Genomic DNA, 15,150 nt, shown 5'->3' with positions numbered 1-15,150 from the left:
TTGTAGGCCAAAACATCTGGAGGGCCGCAGTTTGGGGATGCCTGTCCTAACTCACTGAGGGTTTCTTCTTTGACGATCACTTGTAGCCGAGTAAGATTGTCTTCCATGAACACAGTTTTATCAGTGAGTCAGTAAGTGACTGTGGAGGCCAATTTTGGACCCACACACCCTTCCACACACATCCTTCCACAGTGGGGACATAGGTTTCCAGGTGGGAGTTGATCATGGTGAGGGCTTGTGAAGTGTGCCTCATAGCATGTTTCTCCTTTTGTCTTGAGTTTGAGTGTCTTCAAAGCCCATGACACCTTTGGTAAAGGCTGTTCTCCAATTGGAGCGCTTGCAGGCCAGTGTTTCCCAGTTGGCTGTGTTTATGCTACATTTTTTAAAGATTTGCCTTCAGAGAGTCTTTAAAGCTCTTTTGTTGACCACCAGCATTGTGCTTTCCATTTTTAAGTTCAGAGTAGACTAGTTTCTTTGGAAGATGATAAATCAGGCATCCGCACAGCATGACCAGTCCAACGAATTTGATGTTGAAGAATCATTGCTTCAACAATGGTGATCTTTGCTTCTTCCAGTACACTGGCAATAGTTCGCCTGTCTTCCCAGGTGATGTGTGAAAATTTTCGGAGACACTATTGGTGGAATCTTTTGAGGAGTTTGAGAAAGTGGTCAGCGTTTCACAAACACAGTAAAGTTGGTAGCTTTGTAAACAAGCATTTTGATTTCCCTGTGGATGTCCCGGTCCTCAAACACTGCACTTCAATCGGGAGAAAGCTGCTGAGGGTTGGAGACCCATTGGCTATCCTCACCTGGTTTAGCTGGCCAGTCGAAGCTTTCCCCCCAGGATGTAGATGCTGTCACATGCTGACAGCTTCTCGGAGCTGCAGGTGAGAGCCAAGTACAGGATGGGGAATAAAGCTGGACAAACTACCTCAGAAGGAGCATGGTGTGTCCCCCACTAGAGATACTTTTGTTGTTGTTTAGTCATTTAGTTGTGTCCGACTCTTCGTGACCCCATGGACCAGAGCATGCCAGGCACTCCTGTCATCCACTGCCTCCCACAGTGGGTCAAATTCATGTTAGTAGCTTCGAGAACACACACTAACCATCTCGTCCTCTGTCGTCCCCCTCTCCTAGTGCCCTCAATCTTTCCCAACATCAGGGTCTTTTCCAGGGAGTCTTCTCTTCTCATGAGGTGGCCAAAGTATTGGAGCCTCAGCTCCCTCTCCAAGATACTACCCCTCCCCTAACACCCCATACATCCTCAAGAAATGTGGATGCAGGAGATGTCACACGTTACCTAAGAGACTGAGGCAATAAATAATGTATATTACTCACCCCTGATTTTAACCCTCCTGGAAACCTTTTCCAGCTCATACTGGTTTAAAATCAGAGTAACCGAATTGAGACCCATTTGTATCCAAATGCACACAGGATCGCAGCTTAAGTTTCTTAGCAGAGCTTAGTACATCCAATTTTCCACCCTGAGCATGTTTCCTGCAACTCTCTTTTGCCTTAGCCTCTCTTGAATTTAATGTGAATAGAGTAGCATTTTGTAAAAGAAGAATTCATAGCTCCCAATCCAAAGGAGAGCTGAAGAAAACAAGCTCTTGTGGTCTCAGGTAATACCGTATGTGGTGGAAATAAAGCCTTTGATTAAAAACTAGCTTTTTTTTTTTATAAAAAAACAACTGATTCTAAAGAAGTGGAATAAAAAACATTGCCTCTTCAGTGGGGGGATAATGTTGGGAAAGTGGAGGGTAGGCAGGCTTTGCAAAGCCGAAAAGCTGGGGCACTGGTGGGCCAACTTCTTCCATGTAGAAGTAAAGTGATTTCAGCCCCTGCTCACCAAGTTGCTAAGCAATGTTTTGAGTCAACAACTCTCAGTGGTCAACTTGGCTGGGAAGGGAGACATTGTGAGGTCACAATGGCCAGTCTCTCTTAAGGCAGGAATCTGCAGTACCTTGACCACTTTATCATTGAAGAGGGAAGCAGTGATGTCTCCCATCCCATCCCAAACAGTGCGGAAGGCAAAGGTAAGAGGTGTGTGAACCCAACTTTTTTCTCGTAGAGTTGAGCAAATGCTGGAGCTTGAGGACAGGCCCACTTTCTGTTATTATGTTGGGCAGCAAACAGTGTGCGGCCACCAGTGTCTTATTGAAATGGGAAGCAGCAGGGATGTCACATCCTGTTTTGGCACTTGAGATGAAGCAAGAATGTGCCGCCCCCCCCCCCCCCCTGCTGATGGCACTGTGTTTCTCTTACTTGTGTTGTTTGCTTGGCAGTGGTGATGGCACCTGAAAAGCAGGTGAGATCTCATAAGATTGAGGCGAGATCTTGCTGACACTTCCGGCACAGGGAAGGCAGAAGAGGCAAGGTGGGTGCTGCCTCTTGTACTTCTGCCACCCGAGGCAGGCTCCTCACCCTGCCTCATCGATGGGCCAGCAGAGCATGGGCACAGAAGCTTCAGGCAAGGAAAGAAGGGGAGCTAGCAAGCAGGCACACTAGCTGTTATACAGCTTCTGTTTAGGAAAAGTGCCCCTGGATGGCCCCTAATGTGTAGAAGAATATTAGTAAGAACCTAAGAGGCTGCTGGATCAGGCCAATGGGCCACCTAGTCTAGCATCGTGTTCTCACAGAGGCCCACCAGATGCTTCTCAGCGGTTCGAATCCTCGTGACGGGGTGAGCTCCCGTTGCTCGGTCCCTGCTTCTGCCAACCTAGCAGCTCAAAAGCATGAAGTGCAAGTAGATAAATAGATACCGCTCTGGCGGGAAGGTAAACGGCGTTTCCGTGCGCTACTCTGGTTCAAAAGAAGCAGCTTAGTCATGCTGGCCACATGACCTGGAAGCTCCCTCAGCCAATAAAGTGAGATGAGTGCCACAACCCCAGAGTCATCCATGACTGGACCTAATGGACCTTCACCTTTACCAATACTTTATCATAGTAGTTTCAACATTGAAGATCCACTTTCTCAACTCTGTTGTCTACTTTCATACTTTCTGCCTTGGATGGAGCCTTGAAACCCCATACTTAGCACTCTTTCCCACCAGTTTGCACTAAAGACCAGTCCATGGTGTCTTTTTAAAAAAAGCATGTTAATTATACCAATATGCTTTGACTCCAAAGTATGCAGGGAAGATATTTTAAAACTGGTTCCAGTTTAAGTGCCTAAAGCAGGTGTGGGGTACCTTTGGCCCTCCAGATGTTGCTGGTAAACTTCCATCAGGCCCAACAAGCATGACCAATGGCCAGGTATGATGGGAGTTACAACTCAGCAACACCTGGAGGGCCAAAGGTCCCCACATGTGGCCTAAAGTGATGGCTGGAGCAAATGAAGATTTGGCAATATGACAGTACGTGCTTTTATGTATTTAAGGTAAAGGGTAAAGGGGCCCCTGACCATCAGGTCCGGTTGTGTCCGACTCTGGGGTTGCGATGCTCATCTCGCTCTATAGGCCGAGGGAGCCAGTGTTTGTCTGCAAACAGCTTCCGGGTCATGTGGCCAGCATGACAAAGCTGCTTCTGGCAAACCAGAGCAGCGCACGGAAACACTGTTTACCTTCCCGCCGGAGCGGTCCCTATTTATCTACTTGCACTTTGATGTGCTTTCGAACTGCTAGGTGGGCAGGAGGTTTTATGTATCTACTCAGAAGTAAATCCTATTAAGTTCAATAATGCTTACTTCCAGGTTTGCAGCCTTAGTGTGTTGACTACTATGCATCATCACATGATTCAGCAGAATTTGTCTGCAGCAGTTATATAACTATTGAGTTATACCCCTACAAAAACCGAATACTTATTATAAAGCATGTCTATACAGAATACTTCATGCGGCTGCAGTCATATCACTCTACATAGAATATGTCATAGGAGTCCAGGGCATTAGCATTTCAATACAAAACATTTCCACTAATACTACGTCCTTGCTTCTACTCTTCTGTTGCCTAGATTCTATTTCCTCCCCTTGGTGTTGCATTAATCTCTATCATTGAGCCTGCATATGATAACTATACCCTCTTCCACTAAGGAGCAGCAAAGAGTCATGGTCAGATCAGGGAAACAGGTTGTTTCTGACTCTCTTGCACATGGTGCCACAGTGAGTAGTCCTGTGGGGAGGAAGAAATAATAGAATTGTAGAGTGATTGTGTACCCTGTAATTATTTCATATCACTGTGAGCAATGTGGATTTCCAGGGGCCTTTCACACAATCAGTAAACAAGTGACTCAGAGCTTATATAAAAGATCATAGTACTATTCAGTGCATGGGAGAAGTAGGGGTAGGCAGAGCTACAATGGTCCAGTCTAGGAAATTCTCCCTTGAGGAGAACGCAGGGGAGGGTTGATGTATCTAAACAATCAATGTTCTTTGAAGAGAGGGTGCTGGATCACAAAGAAGATGGAAACAGGGGCTTCTGTTTCATGGCAATAGGATTTGCCTTCAAAATGGAAATGAATGGTTTTTCTTTGCTCTTATTGTTGCTGCTGCTTCAAATTGAATGCAAGGCACATATTATGTGCAGCATGAGAGAACCTTTCTATGTCCCACATGAGTATAATCAGGGAGGTGATTTCATCATTGGAGAGATTACTTCTCAGTTCTTCTTATTGTTTGAACCCATTTCCTTCATGGAGCACCCAAGGACGAAGCTTATTGATCAAATCCTGTAAGGAAATACTTTTATTTCTACGGCATAAAATTAGGCAACATAGTAACAAGTTTGTCCTCATGATCTCTATACAGTCATACCTCATGTTACGTTGCCATGTTATGTTTTTCCAGGTAGCGTCCTGCGGTGACCCGGAAGTACCAGAAAGGGTTACTTCTGGATTTTGCTGCTCGCGCATACGCATTGCGCATGTGCACAAGCACCAAATCATGCCGCGCACCTGTGCAGATACGGCGCTTCAGGTTGTGGGCTTTTCACATTGTGAACGGGCCTCCAGAATGGATCCCATTCGCAACCAGAGGTACCACTGTATACTAGTTTCAGGTCAAAGCCAGCTCTTGACCATGCTGCAGTTGTGGAGAACGTATGAGGTATTAAAATTACAGCACAGAAAATACAGGATGGTAGAGAACTGTGGTTTGTTTTATATAACTCCTAGTCAAAGTTGAGCCAAATTAAAACAAAACAAGATGAAAGCATCCACAACTGCTGTTTTTTGAAACATCGGTACTGTTGACCATAGGAGTTCTTGCTTCACTTGTTCCTAGTCATTAGTTTGTTGCTGATGTGGAATATTTATTAACCTTCTAATTTTCTAAATGTTGACAAAGAACCTGGTCAACACAAAAAGGCTAGCGTAACTGAGGATGCAGCAATAAAGGGTAAAAGAACACTGTAGAACAGTTGGTAAGTTGTGTATTTTTGAAAGTATTATGCGGATGGCATGTGTGCAAAGTTTTACTTTATGTGTGCAAGTTATGAAAACGTGTGCATATATGTGAATGGACACAGAAAGGTATTCATACGAACAACAACCCACATACATCCAGAATTCTTTATGGTTCCTGTGTGTTTAAACTTTTAAAAACAAATGCTAGTGATGTATGAGTGTAAATGTACCAGATGATAGGTGTGGGGTAGCACCAGGTACCTCTGCTACATAAATATCTTAACTGTGATGATGATATACAGTGTCATACCATGAAACTGGTTTTCAAAAAGTAGTCATAAAGACTTGCAAATTGTTTAGGAAGTTAAGAATAGGTATTCATTGCTTCATATAAATTCTTCTTCTTCTTCTTCTTCTTCTTCTTCTTCTTCTTCTTCTTCTTCTTCTTCTTCTTCTTCTTCTTCTTCTTCTTCTTCTTCTTCTTCTTCTCTTGCTTATTTTAGAGCAGTGCCAAAAAACTATCAACATGTCTTGGCTTTCCTATTTGCCGTGAAGGAGGTAAATGAAGACCCCAAAGTTTTACCAAATGTCAGCCTGGGATTCCATATTTATGACAGCTACTTCAATGCAAAAATGACTTATCAGAACACCTTGAATGTTCTCTTTAATTTGAAAAAGATCATACCTAACTACAGCTGTGACGCTGAGAAGAATTTGATAGCTGTTATTGGCGGACTTGATTCTGAAACCTCTCTCCATATAGCCAACTTCTTGAGCATCTATAAGATTCCACAGGTAGGATACACTTGTTAGTGTCATAGCGGGAAGAGTAACTGTGTCACAAAATTAGCACACGTGCCATCATTTCCATGTGCAAATTATTGTTTTGGGGTAGAGAGAGACAGATACACATTTGATTGGCAAAAAATATACAAGCCTTGTTTGTTTTCCAAGAAAAATACATATTTTAAAAGGACATCTGTACATACCCTCCATGGCATGCAGTAACTCCTCAATTTCAGTATATGGATCAATTCTAACACTTTATAGAAAATGCCCCCTGCAAATGAATAATATTTGCTAACCTTTTAAAAGTGCAGGAGGAGTTGGTCCTGTGATATTCTACGTGGAAAAAATATTCTGCTTTGGAGACAGGATTTAAACAATTAAAGGTTCCTTCTGCTAAGTAGGGTTCCTATGATTTTGTGCTTTAAAATGTAAAACTAGCACTGTATCTCCATCCCCCCCCCCTCTCACACACAGAGAAGAAAACTGCTTAAACTCCAGACATTCCATTCAATTTCTATGCTACTTCCCCAACAATCAGCATTCCACAGTCAATGAACACATTGTGTCCTAACTGGGCTGTTTTAGGAGGGATACATTCTGGGGAATCCCATTTGATTTATAATGTTCTTCATTTTGCCTAGGTCACCTACTGCTTTTTTGCTCCATTGATGAATGATAAGGCCGAGTTCCCTTTTGTTTATCAGATGGTTCCCAATGAAGTGCAGCAATACAAGGGAATTGTCCACCTATTTCTGCGTTTCCAGTGGAAATGGATTGGGATCATTGCACTGGATGATGAAAAAGGAGACAGATTTGTGCAGAACCTAGTGCCACTGCTTTCACAGAATGGCATGTGTTCTGCCTTCATTGATAGACTTCCATTCATCACTTCCATGGATAACATGATAGAAATTTTTTATTTGTCAAGATCTAGAGAGAGCATGGCCCTTTTCCTAACCAACACCAAAGTCAATGTATTTGTCTTAAATGCTGATACTTTAACCATGTTAATGCTGAAATGGTTTCTATACCTGGCACAAACAGAAGACTTGACAGAGGCAGCAATGGGTAAGGTATGGGTTATGACAGCCCAGTGGGAATTCTCATCACATATATATTACAGGAATTTGGATATTGACTTTTTCCATGGAGCTTTGTCATTTACATTGAACTCCAATGAAGTGTTTGGCTTCCAAAAGTTCCTTCAAGTTCTAAATTTTCACTGGCCGAAAGGAGATGGCTTCATTAGGGTATTCTGGGAACAGGCATTTGGCTGTTTGTGGCCAGGTACCAAACTGGGTAAGGAAAGCATTGACATATGTACTGGGGAGGAGAAACTGGAGAGCCTTCCTGGGATATTTTTTGAAATGAGTATGACTGCCCAAAGCTACAGTATCTACAATGCTGTCCATGCCATAGCACAAGCTCTACATGCCAGGTACTCAGCCACAGAGAATCGTAGGACAGTGACAGGGGGTGGAGGGAGTCTGGAGCCTCCCCACCAGCAACCTTGGCAGGTAACAGTTTGCATATCATGAGCCGGTGAATGTTATAAAGCAGGGGTCAGCAAACTTTTTAAGCAGTTGGCCGGTCCACTGTCCCTCAGACCTTGTGGAGGGCTGGACTATATTTTGAAAAAAATATATGAATGAATTCCTATGCCCCACAAATAACCCAGAGATGCATTTTAAATAAAATGACACATTCTACTCATGTAAAAACATGCTGATTCCTGGACTGTCGGCGGGCCGGATTTAGAAGGCGATTGGGCTGCATCCGGCCCCTGGGCCTTAGTTTGGAGACCCCTGTTATAAAGTGAAGGGTCTGAGGGTTCACCTAGGCAGGGTTAGCCCCAGAACATTGCTTCTTCCTTGAACCTTTGGAATGTTTATGAGCTTCATTTGATCATCTCACCTTTTAAGGTAGACTAGAATTAACCTAATCTTGCACACAGGAGACTATTATTTATTAGTCTCGTTTTTGCACTCAGGTGCCTCAAAACAACGTACGCGGTAAAAATAACAATGAAAGAGATTGAATTTTAATACTGATTGTTTGCCTGAGTAGCTTACTCTCCTCGTCGGTTCATGGCTGAGGTAAAATTTAAACCTTGGCAAAAATAGCTACTGTGCTACAGTGAGCTGTCCGATGTTGCGGCAATTCACAGATTAAGGCCTTTCAAATTCTTCCTGCTTTTGTAGGCAGTTTGGATAATATGGGAGAGATATGACATGAATCTCAATCTTTAGTTGATTTCTTCCTATCACTGGAGCATAATGGGATCCCTTTGGATTTTGTCTTCCTCCTCCTTAAGAAGTACTCATTAAATACTCGCTCAGAGTCTCTTTCTCTTGATGGTAATCTATGTGATCATTGGTAAGAGGTGTGTCAGCAAAATCCCATGCAGCCTATTTACTCTTCTTGAGTTGTTTTGTTGATCCATGAATTGACTAAACTAAAGAAATGTTCATTCAGTGTGCTACCTCTTTGAATGGATGTGGACTTCCTGTAGATCTCTGGTGGACTACTATGAAAAACAGGATGCTAGACTAGACAGGCTTTGGTCCGAACCAGCAGAGCTATTATGTTCTTATTATTTGAATAGATCTCACAGTTCCAGGAATCAGACCAGATATATTTAAAGCTTTTGGATTTGTCAGTTTATTTGATAGTTTTAACTTAATTTTACCAATCCCTCCCCCCCTCTCTCTGTAAGGACAATTTTGTAAAATCAGGAAAAAACCATTTTGGGGTTCTTTGATTCTGGTATGTGACTGTATGGAACGGAAATGTTAAACATTGTCTTTTAACTTAAGAATGAGTGTTAGTTATACATACATAATTATACCTTCCTTCAGTACTTGAAACAGTCAAATATGTTGAGTTTTGTTCAATTATGTTTAAATTAATGTTAAAAGGTACATGATAAATCAGCTAAAAATAATTTAACATACTGGCAGGTTTAGTTGCCACTTTCCCCCATCAATACATTTTACAGTGTTTAGGCTTTCATACAAAGTAAAGAATTTTAATGCAAATTAACCTTATGAAAATGGGTCAGATCTTTCCCCTAGTGTGCCATCCCCATGGTCCTCACTTGCACACCTGAGAAGAGATAATCTGAATGCTGCTTAATTCCATGCATGTAAGCAAATATCAAATGTCTGATTTTCTAATTAAGTCCAGTAATCATTCACATGATTTTTGCCTATGAATAGTGAATTACATGTGCTTGAGTTACATTTGGACAACAGTGAGGGTGAACCTAATTCATTGGATCAGAGAAGAAATATTATCTGATCTGGACCAGTGACAACATGTCAGAATTTTATATTACAAGAAAAGAATAATACTTCACATATCTTTAAATCCTTGAAATATATATATTTCTGAACAAGTTTGGCACCTTTTCCTCCTCCTAGTCATTTTCTGGGATTTCCCTCTCTCAATCCAGCTTCATCCTTTTCTGAGGAGCATCTCATTCAACAACAGTGCTGGGGACACCATTTATTTTAATGAGAAAAACGAACTAGCTGCAGGATTAGATATTACGAACTGGATTACTTTCCCAAACAAATCCTTCCTAAGAGTGAAATTGGGAAGGATGGATCCACACGCTTCACCAGGCACCGAGTTCACCATTAATGAAAGCATCATCACATGGCACAAGGATTTTAATCAGGTGGGATGTGGTTGCATGTAATAGAATCAAAAGGCATACTGAGGAGAGCCCCTCCAACCCTAGTTTCCTCCTTCAGTTTCTCCCTCCTTCTTCTTTGTTGGGGCCTGCCAAGCCTACCTGGTCCTGAAAGCACTGTGGTGTGCTTCTCTCATCATTTCCCTCCCCACCTTCCGAACCACCTCACACAAACACGCACAAGTAACGCTGGGTGTGACAGAAGCAGAGGTGATCTAGTCAGTGAACCCTTCAATGGGCTCCTCATCAAACCATTCAGACCATCTTGGACCCTATTGTCAAGGGGACTCCCTACAGGGAGCCTTCCCCAGTCATCCTGACCAGCACTTTGCCCAGCGACAGCAAGCAGTGAGTTGGGAGGAGGGAATGAGGAATGGAGCGGTTTGGAGAGAGGGCTCAGTGAGGTGTCTGAGCCCTGGCAATGCTATGGAGAACAGAGCATGCAGGAGGGGCTCAGAGACGGGTCAGAGCCCTGGCACTGCTCTGGTTGAGGGTCAGCGGATGAGGGACTCAGCAAGACAGCGGAGCCCAGGCGCCACCCCAGACAGCAAGAGGGAAACCTCTCCTTCCGGCGTCCAAATTGAGGCGCGCTCCCACACATAGGGTGAAGGGGGTGCCCAGGCTTTTATGCTGGCCGAAAAGCAGGAGGCAACCATTGCCGGGTTCTGGATCAGACTAGATGGTCATGTTCTCTGTTATCTCTGCACTGTAAATAGTATGCACAATAAAACTCTTAAAGACAGTGCAGACTGGAGCGTCTTTACTCAAGAGTAGCCGCAACAGTCCCCTGACACCTATGATTAGCAGCGGAAGCTCTGTTGGTGGTTCCACCGCTGGGTGTTGACCCATGAAAGGGTTTTCTTGCTAGTGGTTTCCCATTTGTGGAATATCCTTCCTGGTGAGTTGTATCTGTCTCCCTCATTAGTGGCATCCAGGAAGAATTGAAACAAACAAACAAACAAACAAACAAACAGTTCAGTTCACCCAGCCATTTGCTGGTTTACAGCAAACTTGAAATTGTCAGCTGTGAGGGTACATGACTATTTCTTAGATGTTTCTAAATTGTTGGGAGTATTGTGGTTAGGGAATTTGTGCCTCCACAACATGCACCCCCTGCCCCTAATCTCTCTCCTGATTCTACGATGTGTTACCAACCCTGCAGTGAATTTTCCTTTTGTTTTCTTTATCTTACACCCAATTATGATAGGCTGTGCAGTCCATGTTGCCACCTTAAGGCACAGCTAGGTCAATCTTCTTAATTTAGCCAGAAGCTGGTTTGGAGGAAAACATTTCAAAATGCAGTATTTTGTAAGAAATGACATGATAAATATGGATTGTAGCTAACATGTGTACACTGCTTTCCAGACCCGCTTTGGGAGTACCCTGGTTGCAGAGTAAAAGGGAGTATGCACACAGCAATAGTAATTACGTTCTTCCTGGAGGGCAGTGCTAAGTGCAAATTTCAAAGAGTAGCTGTGCATCTGTTCACAAATTATTTCAGAAAATGCAAAGTTGATAAATTTGGCTTTAAATGCATACTGAATCAAATTTTCCCCCATTCATATTTATGAGCCACATAACTGCCTTCTGCCTACAAAATTCTCTTCCTTGGTTATGTGTCCATTTGAAGTCAGCATCCTGTTACTCAAATTTGAAGAGAGCCAGTTAGAAGAAAACTGAGTCATCTTACTTTCATTTTATATGGCTAGGCCCTGCCACTTGCTGTGTGTAATGACAACTGCTATCCAGGCTACAGCAGAAAAAGGAAGGAGGACAAGCCGTTTTGCTGCTATGATTGTGCTCCATGTCCAGAAGGGAAGATTTCAGACCAGAGTGGTAGGAGACAAAATGGTTGATTATACATATGAGAAAGTGGAGGGGGGCTTGGGAAAGACCAAGTGAAAACATAATTGAAAAGGTTCCTATTAATCTCTGTTGTCACTATTCTCTCATCCAAGGGAGATATTTCTTCTATGAACCCCTTTTAGTGATTATTTTGCCTTGATTTGGCATAACTAATTTTGGTATACAGGATTTGTACTATGAAATACTTAAAAATTCTGCTTCATTGCACTGCAGAACTTGATTGGACTAAGAGGGCACTTGACTGTGAAAGTAATTTTTCAGCCAGAGAGGAATACCACTACTGTAACATGTACCTTTTGCATAAGCACCAAGTGTTGGTCTCTCTCTCTCTCTATATATAAATGTAAAAGGTCCCTGTTCGTACGCGTCCAGCTACCTCTGAAACCGCTTGATCGATTGCATTGAAATTTTCACACAACGTTCCATTCCACTACGTGGGTGTTTGTATAAACTTAGATTGGACAGATGTCACACCTGTGAGAAGTTAGAACATGTTTTCTAGAAAAAAAGTCAAAGCAGCACAACTGAGGATGCCTCAGCTGCTGCCATTGGCTGCGGACTATCTGTGACATCACAATAGCATGGCATTGCCCAGCATAGCACAGCCAGGGGAGCAGGCCAGGCCCAATATGCACATGGCATGTGTGGGTGGAAGAGAAAGAGGGGTCAGGTTGACAGGTGCCATCACACAGGAGGAAGATGACCAGAGATGACCAGAGAGAGCTGGAGGGAAGATGACCAGAGATGACCAGAGAGATGGGAGAGACCACAGACAGAGAGGTGTTGTGACGTCCGGGGTGTGGCACAGGGCTGAGGTGAGGAACGGGGGCACTGAGTTGAGGTGGGGCGTGCCTTTCGGGAGGAGGAATGCGTTGGGGTGGCCGGTGCCCTTATGCAGAAGGAATATGACGTCAAGCGGTGGGAGGACCAGAGACAGGGGTGTGCGGCTGGGGTTAGGAACGGGGATGCTGAGTGGACGAGGCCCGTGCCTTATGGGAGCATGAAGGGGTGGGGACGGGGTGGGGGGATTTGCCAGAAAATGCATGCGAGAGGGAGATAGAGAGTGCTCGGGGTGTCGGGTGCCGTCACACGGGAGGAAGATGTCATGCAGCGGGGGGACCAGAGACAGGGGTGTCTCAATGTCATGTGGCTGGGGTGGGGAACGGGGATGCTGAGTGGAGGAGGCCCATGACTGAGCCACAGCAACGCATGGCCGGGTACAGCTAGTTGCATTATAAATAAGAAAATATGTAGCAGGAATAATTGCAGTGGATTGCATCCACTGTATTACGTGAGAGGAACTCTGCCCATGCAACTCTGACTACCATCCAGTATGATTAAAAGAGTGAAAAATGATTTCCCCCCCTTCTTGCAGATATGAATGATTGTGTCACATGTCCAGAACATCTGTATCCAAAGAGGGACAGGACTCAATGCCTTCCTAAGATTCTAAACTTTCTGTCTTATGATGAACCTTTGGGGATCATTTTAGCTTTCTTGGCACTGTTTTTGTCTCTGATCACATCTGTGGTGCTTGGAATCTTCATTAGGTTCCAGAACACCCCCATTGTCAAAGCCAACAATAGGAACCTCACCTACTCTCTGCTCATTTCTCTCCTGCTCTGTTTTCTCTGCTCCTTGCTGTTCATAGGCCAACCTCAGACACTGACCTGCCTCCTACGGCAGACAGCTTTTGGCCTCATCTTCTCTGTGGCAGTTTCTTCTGTGTTGGCCAAAACCACCACTGTGGTTCTCGCATTCATGGCTAGTAAGCCAGGAGGCAGAACGAGGAAATGGCTAGGGAAAAAACTGGCGAACTCAGTTGTTCTTTCTTGTTCTATTTTTCAAGCGGGGATTTGTATGTTGTGGTTAGTCACAGCTCCTCCATTTGCATACTTGGACATGCACTCTCTAGCTGAAGAAATTGTAGTGGAATGTAATGAAGGGTCTGTGACTATGTTTTACTGTGTTCTGGGCTACTTGGGATTAATGGCACTAGTAACTTTTGCTGTGGCTTTCTTTGCAAGGAAGTTGCCCAACACATTTAATGAAGCCAAATTCATCACTTTTAGCATGCTATTATTTTGTAGTGTTTGGGTGACCTTCGTGCCAACCTACCTGAGCACCAAGGGAAAATATATGGTGTCTGTGGAGATCTTTTCTATCCTGGCTTCCGGTGCAGGATTACTGGGTTGTATTTTCTTTCCAAAATGCTATATAATTATTCTGAGGCCCAAGCTGAATAGCAAGGATCAAATGTTAGTAAGAAATAAGTAAGTATGTCTATAATGGTCAAAACAGAAGTCCTGCTGTTGATTGTTTTAAGCCCCAATAGAGGAGCAGGATGATGCTGCATTTATAAAAGATACTTTATTTGTGACAGAGGTAGCAACTGCAGAAAACTGAAAACAATGCCCGAGTTGAAAACTTATTATTTAGTGTGCAGTCCTATGATTGTCTACTCAAAAATAAATTCTAGGGAGCAAAATGATGCTTATACCTAGGTAAATGGGTTTGACAACAATATAATTTGATGTATTTCTATCATGAAAATGTCACTGAGGAAAGGTTTTTTAGAAAATTGTTTCAGTGGCATGCTCATTTTAAAAAGCTGTATATGTATGCTTATCTCTGGTTTTTAAAAAAGACCATAATGCAAAAATGTCCATAATAAAATCTCATACCTTTTTTTTGCAGGGAAACTGTTCAACAGACAATTGTTATAAAATGCATATGTAATATAGGATTTATTGCTATTTATTTATATATAATAATATATCTGCTGTCCTTTGGAATAAAATAAAATTTCTGTTGCCAACTTTGTTGTGGCTTCCTTTGCTGGGAAGTTTTCCTGCACATTTAAATAATTAATCACTTTAAGCATGTTGGTATTTTGGATATGTGGGTCTCTTTGGTTGCAACTTAAATGAGTGCAATGAGTGTCAGACAATTTTGAATGCACCAGTGACAACGATGGAATTACAGCAAGCAATTTCACAGGCAAAACTTTCGAAAGCACCAGGACTTGATGCACTTTCAGCAATATATTATAAGAAGCTGCAGGATTATCTAATACAACCATTAAAGGACACCATGAATATGATTTTAAATACAGTGGAACCTTAGGTTGCGGACGCAATCCATGATGGAGGCATGTCTGCAACCCGCAGCATTAGCATCCTGAAGTGCCATGTCTGCACAGGCGCCGGCGCGATTTGGTGCTTCTGCACATGCACGAAGCACGATTTAGCGCTTTTGTGCATACGCAAGTGGCGAAACCCAGAAGTAACCTGTTCTGGTACTTCCGGGTTTCCCGCGGTCTGCAACCTGAAAACACGTAACCTGAAGTGTCCGTAACATGAGGTATGACTGTACAGGTGAGCTGCCAGAATCCTGGAAGAATGCTTATATAAGAATGCTTATATAACTCCGATTTCTAAACGAGACAGGAATCCTGAG

General features: G+C 43.2%; 1 protein-coding gene across 1 annotated transcript; it reads left to right on the top strand.

Annotated features, from left to right (window-relative positions):
• Positions 1–4,523: 4,523 nt before the first annotated feature.
• Positions 4,524–13,968, top strand: LOC118094693 (vomeronasal type-2 receptor 26-like). Its single transcript, XM_035135297.2, has 5 exons — positions 4,524–4,666; positions 5,843–6,134; positions 9,583–9,810; positions 11,535–11,661; positions 13,067–13,968. The coding sequence occupies exons 1-5, from the start codon at positions 4,524–4,526 to the stop codon at positions 13,966–13,968; spliced, it is 1,692 nt and encodes a 563-aa protein (XP_034991188.2).
• Positions 13,969–15,150: the final 1,182 nt, after the last annotated feature.

This window comes from Zootoca vivipara, chromosome 13, assembly GCF_963506605.1.
Source record: "Zootoca vivipara chromosome 13, rZooViv1.1, whole genome shotgun sequence".
NCBI lineage: Eukaryota > Metazoa > Chordata > Lepidosauria > Squamata > Lacertidae > Zootoca > Zootoca vivipara.
The sequence above is the reverse complement of the archived record's forward strand: the minus strand, read 5'-3'. Positions and strand labels throughout refer to the sequence as shown.